This window comes from Drosophila obscura, unplaced genomic scaffold, assembly GCF_018151105.1.
Source record: "Drosophila obscura isolate BZ-5 IFL unplaced genomic scaffold, ASM1815110v1 contig_208, whole genome shotgun sequence".
NCBI classification, from domain to species: Eukaryota; Metazoa; Arthropoda; class Insecta; order Diptera; family Drosophilidae; genus Drosophila; species Drosophila obscura.
The window spans coordinates 1835132-1849325 of NW_024542799.1; the positions used below are offsets into that span (position 1 = coordinate 1835132).

The window sequence follows — 14194 nt, forward strand, 5'->3', positions numbered from 1 at the left end:
ATGGTTTATTGGTAATGCAGTTGTTGCTGTTAAATTGAGCTACTTAATGGTGCGACTTACAGGGCGGAACCTCTGGAACTCTTAGAGCTGACTTTGAACTTTTGAGCAGCGTTTTGAAAACTTTCCGACAAGTTGACAGATTGGCCACGCCAACACCCCCCCCAAACGCCCGCCACTCGCCAGTTTAAAAAAATAAAAAAACCCAAAATCATCCGAGAACAGCAAAAGGAACAAAATAGCCAAAAAAAAAAAAAGCGAAAAAAGGGAAAATCATCCATCAAGTTTGGTTGAGAAATGAAATACTTTCCAAAGGATATTTAATTAAAATCACCCAAAACTTGATAATAAATAAGGAACAGAAAAAGTTTTGTCAGTGAGGGGTAAAGTGGGCGTATAGTGGGGTGGGTGTTGGCTCCAAAATGATATTGTCCGACAAAAGTTTTGCTGACTAATTTAGTGCAAAATTGAAAGAAATTCGATTGATTGAGCAGAGTGTTCTCTGCACAGCAGATGGCCACAGTGAGGGCAGGGGCTTGCTATTTGGAGGAGTTCAACTAGAAGTAAGAGTAAGAGAGGAAGTAGGAGGAGCAGTAAACACTTAACGCTTATCACAAAGTAACGCAACGCTTGGAGCGCATAGTTTGATGCCTTCACTACGGATACGGATACAGTAACATGTCTTATATTATATTATATTATATTCTATTACATAATATTCGTTTAGATAAAGCCTGATCTCTTTATATACATAACTAGTGGAGTACACCCGGTGAGAATCACTCAAAAGCCCGATGAGACATGTCCCAGCTTCTTGCTGTCCTGCAACGTCCAGTCATAGCCAATGGCCGTATTATTGTTGGTCGCCGAATTGGTGTTCGTCGAGACGGAACGCTGCATATCGCGTGCCGGAAAGTAGACCACCGGACCCGGCGACGGTGCACGATTGCGCTTAATCTTGACCAGACCGGGCGAACCGGACACCTGTGTGAGTCGGACATTGTTCAGCTGAGAGCTGCTGCCGCCACTGGCGCCGCCGCCGACGGGACCGGTTGCCACCAGATAGGTGGTGGTGGTGCTCCGCTGCGTGCCGTGTCGTGAGAAGCGGCCGGACGAACGGTGATTGATGGTGCCATCGCCGTTGTTCGATATGGAGCTCTCGTAGTGTATAAGATCCGGCTGGTCGCGACTCAGGCGTCGCTTGAAAAAAATGAGTAAAAAAATGCGCTTAAATTTCTCCCCAAAAATAATGTAAATGAGAAAGTTGACGCTGCTGTTGATCGTGATCAGCAGATTGGAGAGTTTCGTCAGCTTGTGGTCGATCAGGTTGTAGAACGCCTCGGAGATGTTCAGCACCAGGGGCAGGAAGTTCAGCATGAAGAACACCACCACCACACACAGCAGCATGGTGGCCAGGCCGATCTCCCGCTTCTCGGAGCGCGACAGTCGCTGGCGCTCCCGATTCGCCCGCTTCACCTGCCTGTAGATCAGGCAGTTGAGTATGGCCAGGGTGAGGAAGGGTATGATGTAGTTGATGATCAGGTAGCACCAGTGTATGTAGATGTTGATGTACGCCTGATTCCTGCGCAGACGCGATGGCCGCACACAGTGCAGCACAGTATCGGACTCTGGCAGCTGATAGCTGACCGTCAGCACCTCCCAGAAGCGTGGCATGTTGTACGCCAATGCGAAACCGATGCACACAATGAAGTAGATCTTGGCCCGGCCGTAGGTGCAGAGGGCGCGCGCCCGCAGCGGATGGCAGACGGCCACATAGCGCTCCAGGGTCACCGTAAAGGTCATATAGATGCTCGACGTCTGGGCGATCATGGCGATGGGGAAGACCACCGGCGAGATGAACGGATACACGTTGTTGTAGTAGCCGAAAAAGTGCCCCGTATACGGATAGATCGAGGGAATGCCGAACAGCAGAATCGAGGTGAGGATCAGCACGGTGTCGCAGCGGGCCAGGCCCGTCAGCAGGTAATTGATGCTGGAGCGCATCTGCGGCCGCGACAGGATGATCATCGAGATGACGTTGCCAAGGATGCCGAGCAGGCCGACGATATTGATTAGGACGCCGCACACCCAGAACTCGATGCGATTGTTCTCCAGCAGCGGATTGTAGACCTCCTCGCAGGTGCGCGTCCAGTTCGGCTCCAGGTCAAAGTCCGCATCGTCGTAGTGCGGATAGAGCAGATCCGTTTGCAGATCCGTGTGGTTGGGATGCGTCGTGTAGTTGCCGCTCATCGCTGGCAGCCACTGCTGCACCACCTGCTCGTACAGGGTGGTGGGCACCGTGCTGCCCAGTATGTCGGCCAGCTCATAGCGCACCGCATCCTCGTGGCTCCTGGCCGTTGCTGTGGCCGTAGCCGTGGCCGTGGCACTGGCCAGGAACTCATCCTCGCTGATGGGACCCCAGTCGTAGTCGGTTGGTGGCGGGGGCATCACACCCGGTGCGGGCAGCTCCAGGCGCAGCAGCAGCCGAGCGGCAGCACCGCTCATTACGTGGATGGTCCGCTCCGGCGGCTACTCTCTGCTGTTGTGTGGCGGCACTCTTGCTCGGTTCCTCGTTACTAGAGTGGCGACCTGGTCTGGGGCTTGGGTAACATCGAAGCAGCTAGCCCAAAACTTTTGCCCAAACATCAATCCTGCGGCCACAAGTCGCTGTTATTGTTCCACCTGTCTGTCGCGGGGGTCACTCGCTAGGAGCTTTTAGCCTGCCACTTGGCCCGGTTCCGGGGCCACGCCACGCGTCGCTGACACTTTAAGCTGCAAAATAGGAAGTGAAAAATGGAAGGTCGTTTAGTTCAGGGCCAGAAAGGTACGCCGTAGCTTACGGACTATCGATTTCCAGGCATTAAGGAAAAGGTCTCGACATGCATGCCGTTTTCACGCCAAATGTGTGAGCATATGGCTGGCAGGGTGGCGGGTGTCAATTGCTCTTGGCTATTGTCCGTGTTTAACTGGAAATTCTTGTGGGTAATTTGAGTTAATTATGTTTTAATGAGCCGAGGGTTATTTGGTTACACAATGGCTTTGTAATTGCTTATCCGCCGCAGGCTGCAGATCCTTCTGAGAAGCGGCCAGAGAAACAGCCGCCACATGACATCCGTACCTGACCCCACTTTCGGTCTCGTGTTAATACAAGACAGCGGAGAGCAGAGACAACTCTGAAGGGAACTTTAAAGCCGTCTTTAAACATTACAATTTGATTTATTTGATTATTAAATAAATTTATTAATTAATTGTGGATAAAACATGTAAAATATATACATAAATATATGTATATATAAAATAGAAATATTGCAAGTTATGTATACTTATGTAGAGCAGTGAAACGCACTGTACTATTTCCGTAACATACATCTATAATTTTCTACCCGCAAATACCAATTATCTGCGTGTCAATCTAATCATTTTTCCTGCTGCATGAATCGGTTCAACTTTCAGTACAGAGACACAAGTAAATCAGTGCATAGCCATGGTACATACATAGGTACAATGTACATATATGTAGGTATATCCTTAACAAACCCAACCACAAGCTGCAACACAAATTGTGACAGAAAACCTGTTAGTGCGAGTTTAGTTCACATTTTGCTGTTGCCTGCGTAAAATGCCATCGAAAGTGGCTTTGTTAATTACAAATAAATTGCACAGCTACACAGGAGGAGTATACAATAATCCTTTAATGCAGGGCCTGTACCTGTACCGGTCACACCCTAATAATTTCATTCACTTGCACTCGCAATGTGTGTGTTGTTCATGGCATGACAACAACAAGTGGCAGCTAGTGGCATGGGGCACTAAATCAGTTAAGGATTCGATTCCATGCCATTCCCGACTGCTGGCCATTTGGACATTATTGTGCCACGTGTAAATGTCAGAAATGTCCCACACTCTGCGTGCATTAAGTGTCACATTTTTGACACATCAATCAAGCTTAAGTGGCCGCCCAATACACACAAAAAGCAGACACTCGTAGCATTCCCGCCCACCCCCGCCAACACACACAGAGCGATGCGTTCCGACTGACTGACAAACAAAGATACGGATACGGCCACAGTCCACTGACTGTCGGACTGTGGGAGGATGACACGAACAGGGAGAGGGACAGGGACAGGGACAGGGAGATGGGAGATGGGAGACCGACTGGCCCTTATGGCTTATCAAGTGGGCAAACAAATCGGAGCACAATACATTCACGCATAATACGGTATCTATAGCTAAATGTACACTGAAAGAAACAGGCATTGATGGACAAACGATCCCGTAATATACATATAACTAGGCAGATCCCTCCACCGCCCTACATTCCCTTTCCACATGTCAGCATGAACATTTATTATCCTTATTCGGTCAATGCATAATGAATTCATTAACCGATTCGAATGCCGAATGCCGAATGCCGAAACTGATTCTAATTCTGATTGTGATTGTCATTGTGATTCACCCTGATGTAATTTACGGCCAAGCTAAGCAAAACAAAGCACCGCAATTGTATTTGTGGTTTTGTGCATTTATTCAGGAAACCCCCGCCCCCCCCTCTAACCACAGAAGGAGCTGGAGAGGGTGAGAGGATAACACGTGGCCCAGGTCCCACGTGACGTATGCGTGTTATTGGCGACATTTGCATTTGTTATCTGTGCAGCGGGCAGTAAATTACATTGTGCCCCATTCATGCTGCCACGGTGCTACGGTGCCAGGTTGCATGTTAAGTGGTTAGCGATTTGCGGTCATTGTCCAGCAGAACACGCAACTTTCGACTGCAGGTGCACCAGTGCCAGTGCCAGTGAAAGTTGAACCACCCCAAGTGGTCCACAGGTCCTGTGTCCCGGGTCCCCGGGTACTGGCCCCTGGCTCTGGCTCCTAATGCGATTATCTCAATTAGAGGCGGGCATTGAAATTCTCCTTTTGGACCAACTGTCCCAACAATTATAGCTGCAATTAGTTTTAATGCTTGTGACCCTTTTGCCACTCTTGACGACCTGCACGTGTCCCCATTCGTGTCACACCAGTTACCGCCTCCGCACAGCCGGCTCGAGCATTCATTTTTTTGATGGCCCTGACATTGGTAAATCGCCCACACGACCAGTCCCCAAATTGCTTTTTCCCGGGCCAGGCTGGCTGGCCTGGGCCTCAGTTCTCTCGAATGTAGCCAACAGTTTTACCATTCTGCTGACACCATTTTGATTTGACCCTTTCAGAGGGTATTTCGACTTTGAAACGGAGGTTTTTGGCATAGAGAAGCAAGCGGAAAGATACAGAGATATCTGTAAGGGTATCTTAAGTATCGGCCTTTGCATTGAGCCTTCCGTTTCCTTCCGTTCTGTTTTTTTTGTCTGCTTTTGTTTGTTGCATTGCCATGCGTTTTTTCTGCTGCACTTTCTTTTGGTTGAACTTTTTCACTGCCATGCTAGCAAACCAAAAAACATCAAAGAATATTTCGAATGTTTCGGGCTCGGCTCAGACGACTATGAAATATTCTTTCTTGCGGTCTATCCAGCATTAACCCAACATTGAATGGTTGACATCCTCAATATCCAGTTGGGTATGCGCAGTGCGCTCTCTCTCTCTCTCTCTCTGCCTGACTGGCTTTCCACTAACACAGCACAGATTACGTGGCTCAAATGTCACAACTCAACTGAAGTATAGATGGGCTAAAGCGGGGTACACTCGACACTCAACAGCAACTAAAAAAAAAACCAAAGTGTAACCCTTTAAGCCCAACAAAAACCACACACACCACAGCTGACTTGAGTTGTGTGAACTCTGGTTAAACCAAACATTTTTTATCCGCCGCATTTAAGGTTTAAAACGGTTTCATACACGGTATTCAAAGCATTCAAAGGGGTATATTCAATGGGAAATAAACTTTGTAATGGGCATCTGCCTATTAGAGAGAGTCTCTTCTGGGATTATAGGTCTATGGATATCCGATTTAACTACTTTTGAAGCTTACAGAAATCCCATTGTTCAGATAATTATTATTGCTAGAATAATGAGGAAAATGTAGAGTAAGTGAAATCTTTTCTTGGCACTGCCTCTGTCCCTCCTACTTCCCTTATTTTCTGCTTGCCAGAAATAATCAGCTTAGATAGTTCTCGGCTATCAGGCATGGTAATCTTCTAGTCGAAATGTCAATTGTAACCTTCCTGTAACGTGTTCCCTTTTTTTTCCCCAAGGCCAGCACTTGAATTTTGATTGTTCAAACAATTAAAGGGAATGTGCAGCATTAAATGTGCAATTTTAAATGCGAATGTTATTTACAGCTAATTTGGATTTTTGTGGAATGGAGCCACATGTTGTGCGACAAATACTCGTAGTTTCAATTAATGTTTTTAAACTTAATTATATAGAAAGCAATTTGCACGTGGAATTTGTTTTTGTGTGTTGTGTTCTGCTCTGTTTATTTAGTTTGTTTAATTGTTAGATTGTTAGCTTTTATGCTTTCTAGCGAATTGCATTTTGGATGGTTTGTCGGTCCAACCAGGCGCCAACTTGTCTAGATGTCGTTGTCTTTGCCCGCCCTCTGTTATTTGTGGATGGGTTTTCATTTTTGGCATTCGCCTGGTGCTGTATTTCCGCTCTACATTTTTCCATATTCCCTTTTTTCTTGTCTCTCATGAATTGTATTTCAGATTGAAAAGGGATATGTTTGTGTGGGGGTAGATTATTGATTTTGTACTGCAGCTGGCAATAATCAATTAGAGGATCTATAAATTATAATACATATTGCTTCCCCTCTGTATGGTAAATATCACTGCTTGCCTGGCATTTATTCTTAAATTTATTTCATTAAAGCAGCTTAAGTATATTAACTTATTCCATTGTGATTCCATGTGCCAACGGAATTTATTCTTATATGTATTTAGATATATAGACTTTCGATTCAGACACACGCGAAAACGTTGCCAGACAAGACACAGAAAGAGAGAGAGAGAGACGAGAGATGAACATGCGGTTGAGCATATAATGCCAGATAAAACATAGCCGTATAAAAGTGGTGGAATCTTGTTGGCCGAACCCAAATGAAAACACACACAAAATTATAATTATTATACTTGTAGGCATGCGGCCAGGCCAGAGACAGAGATGGAGACTGCGGTTGAGAGAGAGAAAAGCAAGCTCTTTGCGATTTATTTTTAGTTGACAGTTTCAAGGCTTTTGCTTTTGCGCGGCGGAACATAACGAAAATGAAAAGAAATGCGACTTTTGCCAGGGACCAATGATGGGGGGAATGGGATGGGTTGGGTTGGGTTGGGCTGGGATGTCCCGACTGGGACTATTAGTTTGAGTTCCTGTTTGTTGCCGCTTTTGTGGCCGGCTGTCATTTACATATTTCTGTTGCAATTTAGATTTCAATGAGCGCATCCAGCGCTAGTCCGGCTCCATTTAGGCTCCTAATTGTAGGCCTTGTTTGTCGGCATTTGATTGTTCACTGGCTCCAGGTGCTGCTGTGCTCTTGGTACTTTGGTACATAAAAGCCAGCCTAGCTAGCCTAATTTATAGCTTAATGGGATGTTCTATTCCATTTAATAGCCCTGAATGCTGCGTTTAGGGTAAATAATCGCTGCATTGTTTGTTGCCAGCAAAGTACTCGTGCCACACGGCGTATACTTAATCATTCCCACATTAAGTAGCAAACAGAAGGCAGAATACTCGCATGTAGGTTGCAAGACAAGGCCAAGCCCACAAAGATGTGGCTGCCCCCCCCCCCCAAAGTACCTGGATATTCTCAGTCCCTGATATCTGTTTGCAACCTCATGTATCCCTGCCGCCCGCCTCCTAGAGTACCGTGCATGCAAATGAACCAAGAGTTTAGCTAATTAATATGCAGTTTGTGGCCAAGAACACATTTATATCTGAATGTGTGTGTGAGTCATTTTTAAAGGCAGCACCTGAGCGTGGGCCAAAACATTTTGCCGAATTCTATGCAAATTCTTCTGAGAAATTAGTTATGGCAAAGGAAAACGAAAATGTAAGAAATAGCCTCAGCTTATGGAAAAACTTACTTACATATGTGGGCTTGAGCGGGAAAGAGATAAAAAGAAAAAGGAAATCTTCACCATATTTGTGAAAGAAAACTAAAACCTAAAGAAATGCAATTTTCAAAAGTGTTTGCTTTAACTCTATTTATTTACTTTTCATTTATTTATTTTCAGATACTTTTGCTTTCACTTGGAACGGCATCTTATAGGGCAACAACTGGAACGTATTCTCGGTACAAAGAAGCAAAATCGATATTCTCTATGAAAATGCCTTTGACAGAAAACTTTCGCGAATTTCAATTTTGTTGCCATAATGGAAAATCCCTTTGAAATTCATGCCAAGTTAATGCTTAAGCGCTGGAATATTGTCTGCGAAATTATCTTCAACAAAGTAGTAGCAAAGGAAGTTGAAAATTTATACTAAATACTACAAGTACTCCAAGGATTCTCCCAACAGTTTGAAGCGCTAAAAGCCCATATATGGATGTGCAATAATTAATTATTTGCCTTAAATACAATTTCACACAGTGAGTACAACAAATTAGTTTCCAATTCAGTTCAATAAGCTCTGCAAAAAAATTCGTGCTGGGAGTAATTATTATTTTGTTTATTTTCCATAATTTTTGATTTGAATATATAATTACTTTCCGTCTGGCCCGCATTTTGTGTGCATTTTATATCCTTTAAATGTCTGCCACACGCCTCTAATGGGTTCTGTTGTGTAGGGGAGGGTAGGTCATTAAACGATCAAGTGATAAGAGCTTTTGAACCTTGCTGCTAATTGCATGGATGCTGTAGTGAGCCCATGCACGTACTGTATATAGAAATACATATATAGGCGCGTACATAAGCGCAGTGACATAAAATAATGTTTTTGTTACACATTCCTTTGCAACAGCAACGATCTGTAATCAGCTACCAAAACTGCTGATCAGGCATTTGCCCAAACTCAGCCAGAACCCAAACGCCCTCACACTGTGGCGATGGGTCTCCTCTCCCTCTCAACAAGCCGCTCAATGCTGATCCATTGGAGTCAGTGAACTCTCTTTCTGCGATGCACATAGACAAGAACAATTGTACCCCAGGCTAAGAACAGAAATATATTCAATGAACATTCCCAATCAAGCGACCAAACTGAGTGGCCTTGTCTCACTATGGACTTCTAACATTACAATGGATTCATTAGGCATTCGTTGCCTACATCTTGCGGTCAATACATTTGGTGTTTTTGGAAAGATTAACTCCATGGCGGACATACCATACAGGATATCCTTACCACTCCCAAAAGCAGCAGAAAACCACAGAGAGAGCCATGGCCATAAATAGGAAATAGCCATGCCAATCTTCTCTCCAGCTGGATTGACATAATTGTAGGTCTAGCGAAAGCCCCTCTGCGTGTTGGTAATTAATTAATTATATCAATTATTTCCTCAACTCAATGTGTTCATTAATAGAGAGAAAATAGTTGAATATTTCTGATAATTTCCAACACATAAATTATTTTAATTACCAATCATTTGATACAAGTAAGACATAACCCTCGCTAAAAATAATAGCCAGTGTCGAAGTTAACACACTTTCAAGGAAATATGTACTTTTGCTTATACTTATGCATCGATTAATGTCAGAGCACAGTTACACATCCAAAGGATGAGACGCCGAAGTTCTACTTCTTTTCTCCCATCAATAAGTCCAATAAAAATGTCTTTGTGAAATGTTGCTGTCAACAAGCCTTAAGGGAGGCATCCCACCAGCAATAAATTAATCTTTTTAATATTCAACATTCTTATCGACATGAAAATCGTGATGATTTTTCCCCACAAATGTCAGACCCAATCCCAATCCCAATCCCGAAGCCCAACCCCAACCCCAGTCGCAATCCAAGGCCTGTCTCACGGATGATAATAAAAACAGACACTTGACAATTTTACTTTCCTTTCTTATGGGAAAAGTCATTTTTTTATGACATGTTTTCTGCTGTTGTTGTTGATTTGTGTTGTGTGTGTGTGTGTGTGTGTGTGTGTGCTTACTGTAATAATCTTATTAAGATTTATTTGCTTACCTTGGGGAATTTAATTTGCAGTGCGTGCGAACGCGTGGAATATCACCCAAAAAAATGGGAAACGCGTACTCCCCGAAATCCTCAACTCATTTGCATATAAACGTATTGGAGGGGGAAGTGTCGACACTCAATGCCAAGGAGACTGTGCAGTTCGATGGGGTTAATTATATTTGGAGACACAAACATACATATGTCACATACGTCACTCGGCCAGAAATGATCTATGATCACGATTCGATTCTGGCTGTGAATTTTCAGAGGTGTTGCGGGGGGGCTAATTTAACAATTTGTTTTCACATTTCACTGGGAATTCTTTTCGGGGGGAGCTTTTTATTTGTGTTGTGCTCTCGCTCGCTTACACTCGGGGCGGAATATACTTAATATATTTATTTATAAATTTCAATACACTCCCCGGCTACACTTTCAAACAACTTTCGATCTGCGTGGCCAATGGCAATGGCAATGGGGGAATATAATCAACAAATTATCGGGATGAATGAGCATATCTACAGGGAGAGTTTCAGGGGAGATAACACTGCACTTTCACTCTCATTGGGCCACTTTCTCTGTGCTATATATTCTCTCACTTTTCTACAGATACCATATATCTCTCTCCTCAATATATATATTTCTCTGGTGTATTTCTCTCTCTTTTCTTTATGCCAGGTGATATTTTTAAACAGAACGTTTTCGTTTTTGAATCCAAATCCGTTTACCGATTCCGTACCGTTTTAGAACCCCGTCAGAGCGCACACTGTGAATGCTGAAAGCCAACTGTGTGCCGCCAGCCGAAAGCCAAATTCCGCCAGAATTTGCGGCAGCTCTTGGGCAACAATGTTGCCTCTTCGACAGCGGCGGTGGCGGCGGCAGGATAGGCGGCAACATTGTTGCTAACGAGCATGCGCCCGCCCCAATGCTGCCAGCGTTGGCATTGCCCCACAGCCCCCCACAGCTGATTCCTGGCACTATTCATTCATAAACGCTGGCGTCTGGCGCCACTATTACTGCAACCTGCATGTTGCTGCAACACAGCCATGCGGAATGGGGAATGATAGTGGCAAGCGGCAGCGGCTGTGGCGGGGGCGGGGGTGGGTCTAGTGGGGCAATAGTGAAAGCATTCGGACTATTTATAAGGCAAAGTAAATGCCAACGGGGCGAACAATCAAGTTTTATACTCTCCATAATGACCACAGGCGCAGCGGACGACCCACTTTGAGCAATTGAAGTACGCCCGACCCGCAGATACTTAGATATATTTCGGTTCGATTGCGGAAGTGCACAACTAAACATGGAGCAGGGGGTTGGGGGACGGTGTGTTGCAAGGTAATAGAAATTTACTCTTTGTGCGCACTGCCACGCGCCTGGGGAAATTAATTTCACGTTTATTGTTTCGAGTCGGTGTCGGAACTGGTCGACGGATAAGTAAAATGAGTTGAAAAGTTGAGTACTACAAACTCTAAACAGTTCTGTGGTTTTCCAAGAGTCAAAAGTCATTAGCGGCTTTTCGTTTAATTGATTTTGAATAGCTACCACACAAAACTTTAAGACTTAGAGGGGAAATAAGTTCGAGTATGTCTATTAAAGTTAATAAAACAGTTTGATTTATAGTTATAATTAGTAGCAAAGAAGCTATTTGAAATGAATAAAAATTAAAGTAAATGAAAGGTGAATTCCTGCAGAACTTAAAACATTTACTGGGAGCTAGCAGCATTTTCTTTTTAGAGTGAAGCTCAGAACTTTACGAATTATTTTCTTCTCTTTGGGTTCAAGTTAAAACTAAACTCTATAATTACTCGCAAGAATTGTTTACAGGCAACTAGTGCGTATATCCACTGCTAAAGGTGATTATTATAATGATTATTACTATGGATATGCAAGTGCAACTCTCTGCCCAAGTGCTCCTCAATTATGCAACATTTACAAATCATTGAGTCCTGGGTTTGATCTGGCTTGGGACACTGGCATCCGCCTTCATCAACTTTGCTTTCATTCCGCATCAACTGTGGAAGCCCTTAGCGTGCCCGTGCGTTGGCTTTAATTCAATTGAAGCTGCCATTGACGCAATTTCCCATATCCGCACATACATATGTACATATATGTTCCGTTTTTTGGCTTTTCTTTTGGGCTTATACCACCCACTGGATCAGTTTTGTGGCATGTGCGTGAGCTGCTTCGGCTTCTTTTGAGGCGCCACACAGAGAGAGAGAGAGAGACAACGCGGAGGATTACTCCATGTTGATTTATTTTCTCTTTGAATTCAGTTTTTCCTGTGATTGTCAGTGCGGTATCCCAGGGCTTCTTCAGAATTCGTATTTTTTTTTGTAATATTTTCATTTCTCAATCGCAAAATGTCATTCAGTCAGTCAGTTTTCTTTGCGGTTGCAATAACTTCTGAAAGTATCCTTTGCTTTCTTGGGGCTTGTCAATCAGTTGCAATTTAAGCAAACTTTTCACCACAGAAGGATGCTGGCTAAGAGAATTAATCACCGAGACATTTCCACTTGACTGGGCTGCTCCTTGCTCCCAGCTGGACTCACTGGAATCGCGCCATTACACAACAGAAAACGCTGCCAGGACAGACCGGAGTACTGATCAGAGACCAGAAACCAGAAACCAGGAGAGCGCAGAGCGGAGTGACTGTCGATTTATTGGCAGCACCACGAAAAACTTAATTCAGCGTCTGTGGCTGTTATCCCGATAGCAAGATTTACGGACGTATTCGTAACATGAGCCCAAAAACCCGAAGCGGATCGACCGGCCCGAAGCTGAGTTATTTGTCCCAGTTGGATTCGGCTTAGAAAATCCGACCCTAGAACCATAACCCCGTCCTGTCCTGTCGCAGCCTGTGAAATTGACTTAAACCCAAATTCCCATAATATTTTCATTTTCGGTTGGGAAAACTGCAAGCCGGAAAATGCAGCAGCAGCAGCTGTCTGAGTGCTGCGACAGCAGAATCATATATAATATTTGCTTTTTGTTCTTTAAACTGAAGCAGCTCACAGCTTGGAAAATCTCGACAGATTCCGGCAGCTAGTTGGCCGGATTTAGCCCCCAACCCCGACACCCAATATAGCCTCCATCCAATGGATTGTCAAGTGGATGGAGCCGCTGCGATGCGCTTTTCGAGAGTGCCAGAGAATGGCAGAAATTGTCATAGCCAAATGTTAGACGCCAGGTGGAAAAGGCAATTGATTTGTCATTGATTTGTCGTTAAACGAAATGGACTTCCTGCATATTTATTTTGGAATCAAACTCCACGATGGAAGGTTTTAATTAATGGCATTAGGAAGCTCACAGTTATCCTTTAAATGTGAGATTGATAGTCAGTAATTAAAGTCACTTATAAGCACTCTGCTAATGGGGTTAAAGAACAGAAGTTAGCCTAATCCTTATGCCATTTGCCGAGGCATATACCTCCCACACCCCTCCAAATTAACAAGATTTAGTGTGAAGCAAGGTAAAAGGCAAGTAAAAGCGCCTTACAAATGCTTCTCTTTCCTCTCAATATCTTTAGGGGCGGGGCGAGCTGCTGGGGGTGGTCAGTCCTCTTCCTTAATCAAACTGCCAGCCAGCCAGTAGAGTAAATACTTTGAATATTCATATGGCATTCCTTTTGTTGATTGAAAGGGTCACCATCACGTCGTTTTGCCAACAAATTGAGTTTTAAAATTCCATTTGATTGATAATTTCTTTTCAATTTATTCCTGCCACGCCCCGTTGCCGACTGGTGCCTGGTGCAGTGCCATGACCCCCGCCAACTGCTCCATCATTGTCGCCAACTCCTGCCACTGCCTCTGACTCAGCCGTAACCCAAGCCAAGCCAAGCCGCAGTGACCTTTCCGCATGGCTGCTCCAGCCACATCCCCCGAGGTTGGCTACGGTTTCAGTTTCATCCTTAGACTCGCCGTGCCGTGGATGCAATAAATTCCAATTGAAATACAATAAAAAACTTGGCACATCAACAAGAAAAGAAGAATACCAGCATAAAGGCGGAGCCCATAATTAAATGTACATTTTTGTGTCCAATAAACAATAATGCAGCAAATAAATAAACTATTTGCAGTTATAAATCCAGCAACTTCAGCATAGCCTGGCCCCCTTTGCCTTTGTGCTTTTTGCAGCAAATAGTGGGAGATTGGGG

The 14194-nt window shown here is 44.3% G+C and overlaps 1 protein-coding gene and 1 long non-coding RNA gene across 2 annotated transcripts in view; one reads left to right on the plus strand and one right to left on the minus strand.

Moving 5' to 3' along the window:
* Positions 1-511: 511 nt before the first annotated feature.
* Positions 512-10810, minus strand: LOC111064842 (FMRFamide receptor). Its single transcript, XM_022352652.2, has 2 exons — positions 10054-10810; positions 512-2769 (listed from the first exon to the last, which is right to left on the minus strand). Exon 2 carries the CDS (start codon positions 2500-2502, stop codon positions 781-783), a length of 1722 nt encoding a protein of 573 aa, XP_022208344.2. The 5' UTR covers positions 2503-2769; positions 10054-10810; the 3' UTR covers positions 512-780.
* LOC121404495 overlaps positions 8177-14194 on the plus strand; it is a 58944-nt gene continuing 52926 nt past the window's right edge. The window contains exon 1 of the long non-coding RNA XR_005968041.1: positions 8177-8518. This is a non-coding gene — a long non-coding RNA (uncharacterized LOC121404495). The remainder of the gene's footprint in view (positions 8519-14194) is intronic.

What these genes read in the sequence shown, in the direction of transcription:
- LOC111064842 (XM_022352652.2), bottom strand. Translation starts at nt 2,502, where the DNA reads ATGAGCGGTGCTGCCGCTCGGCTGCTGCTGCGCCTGGAGCTGCCCGCA.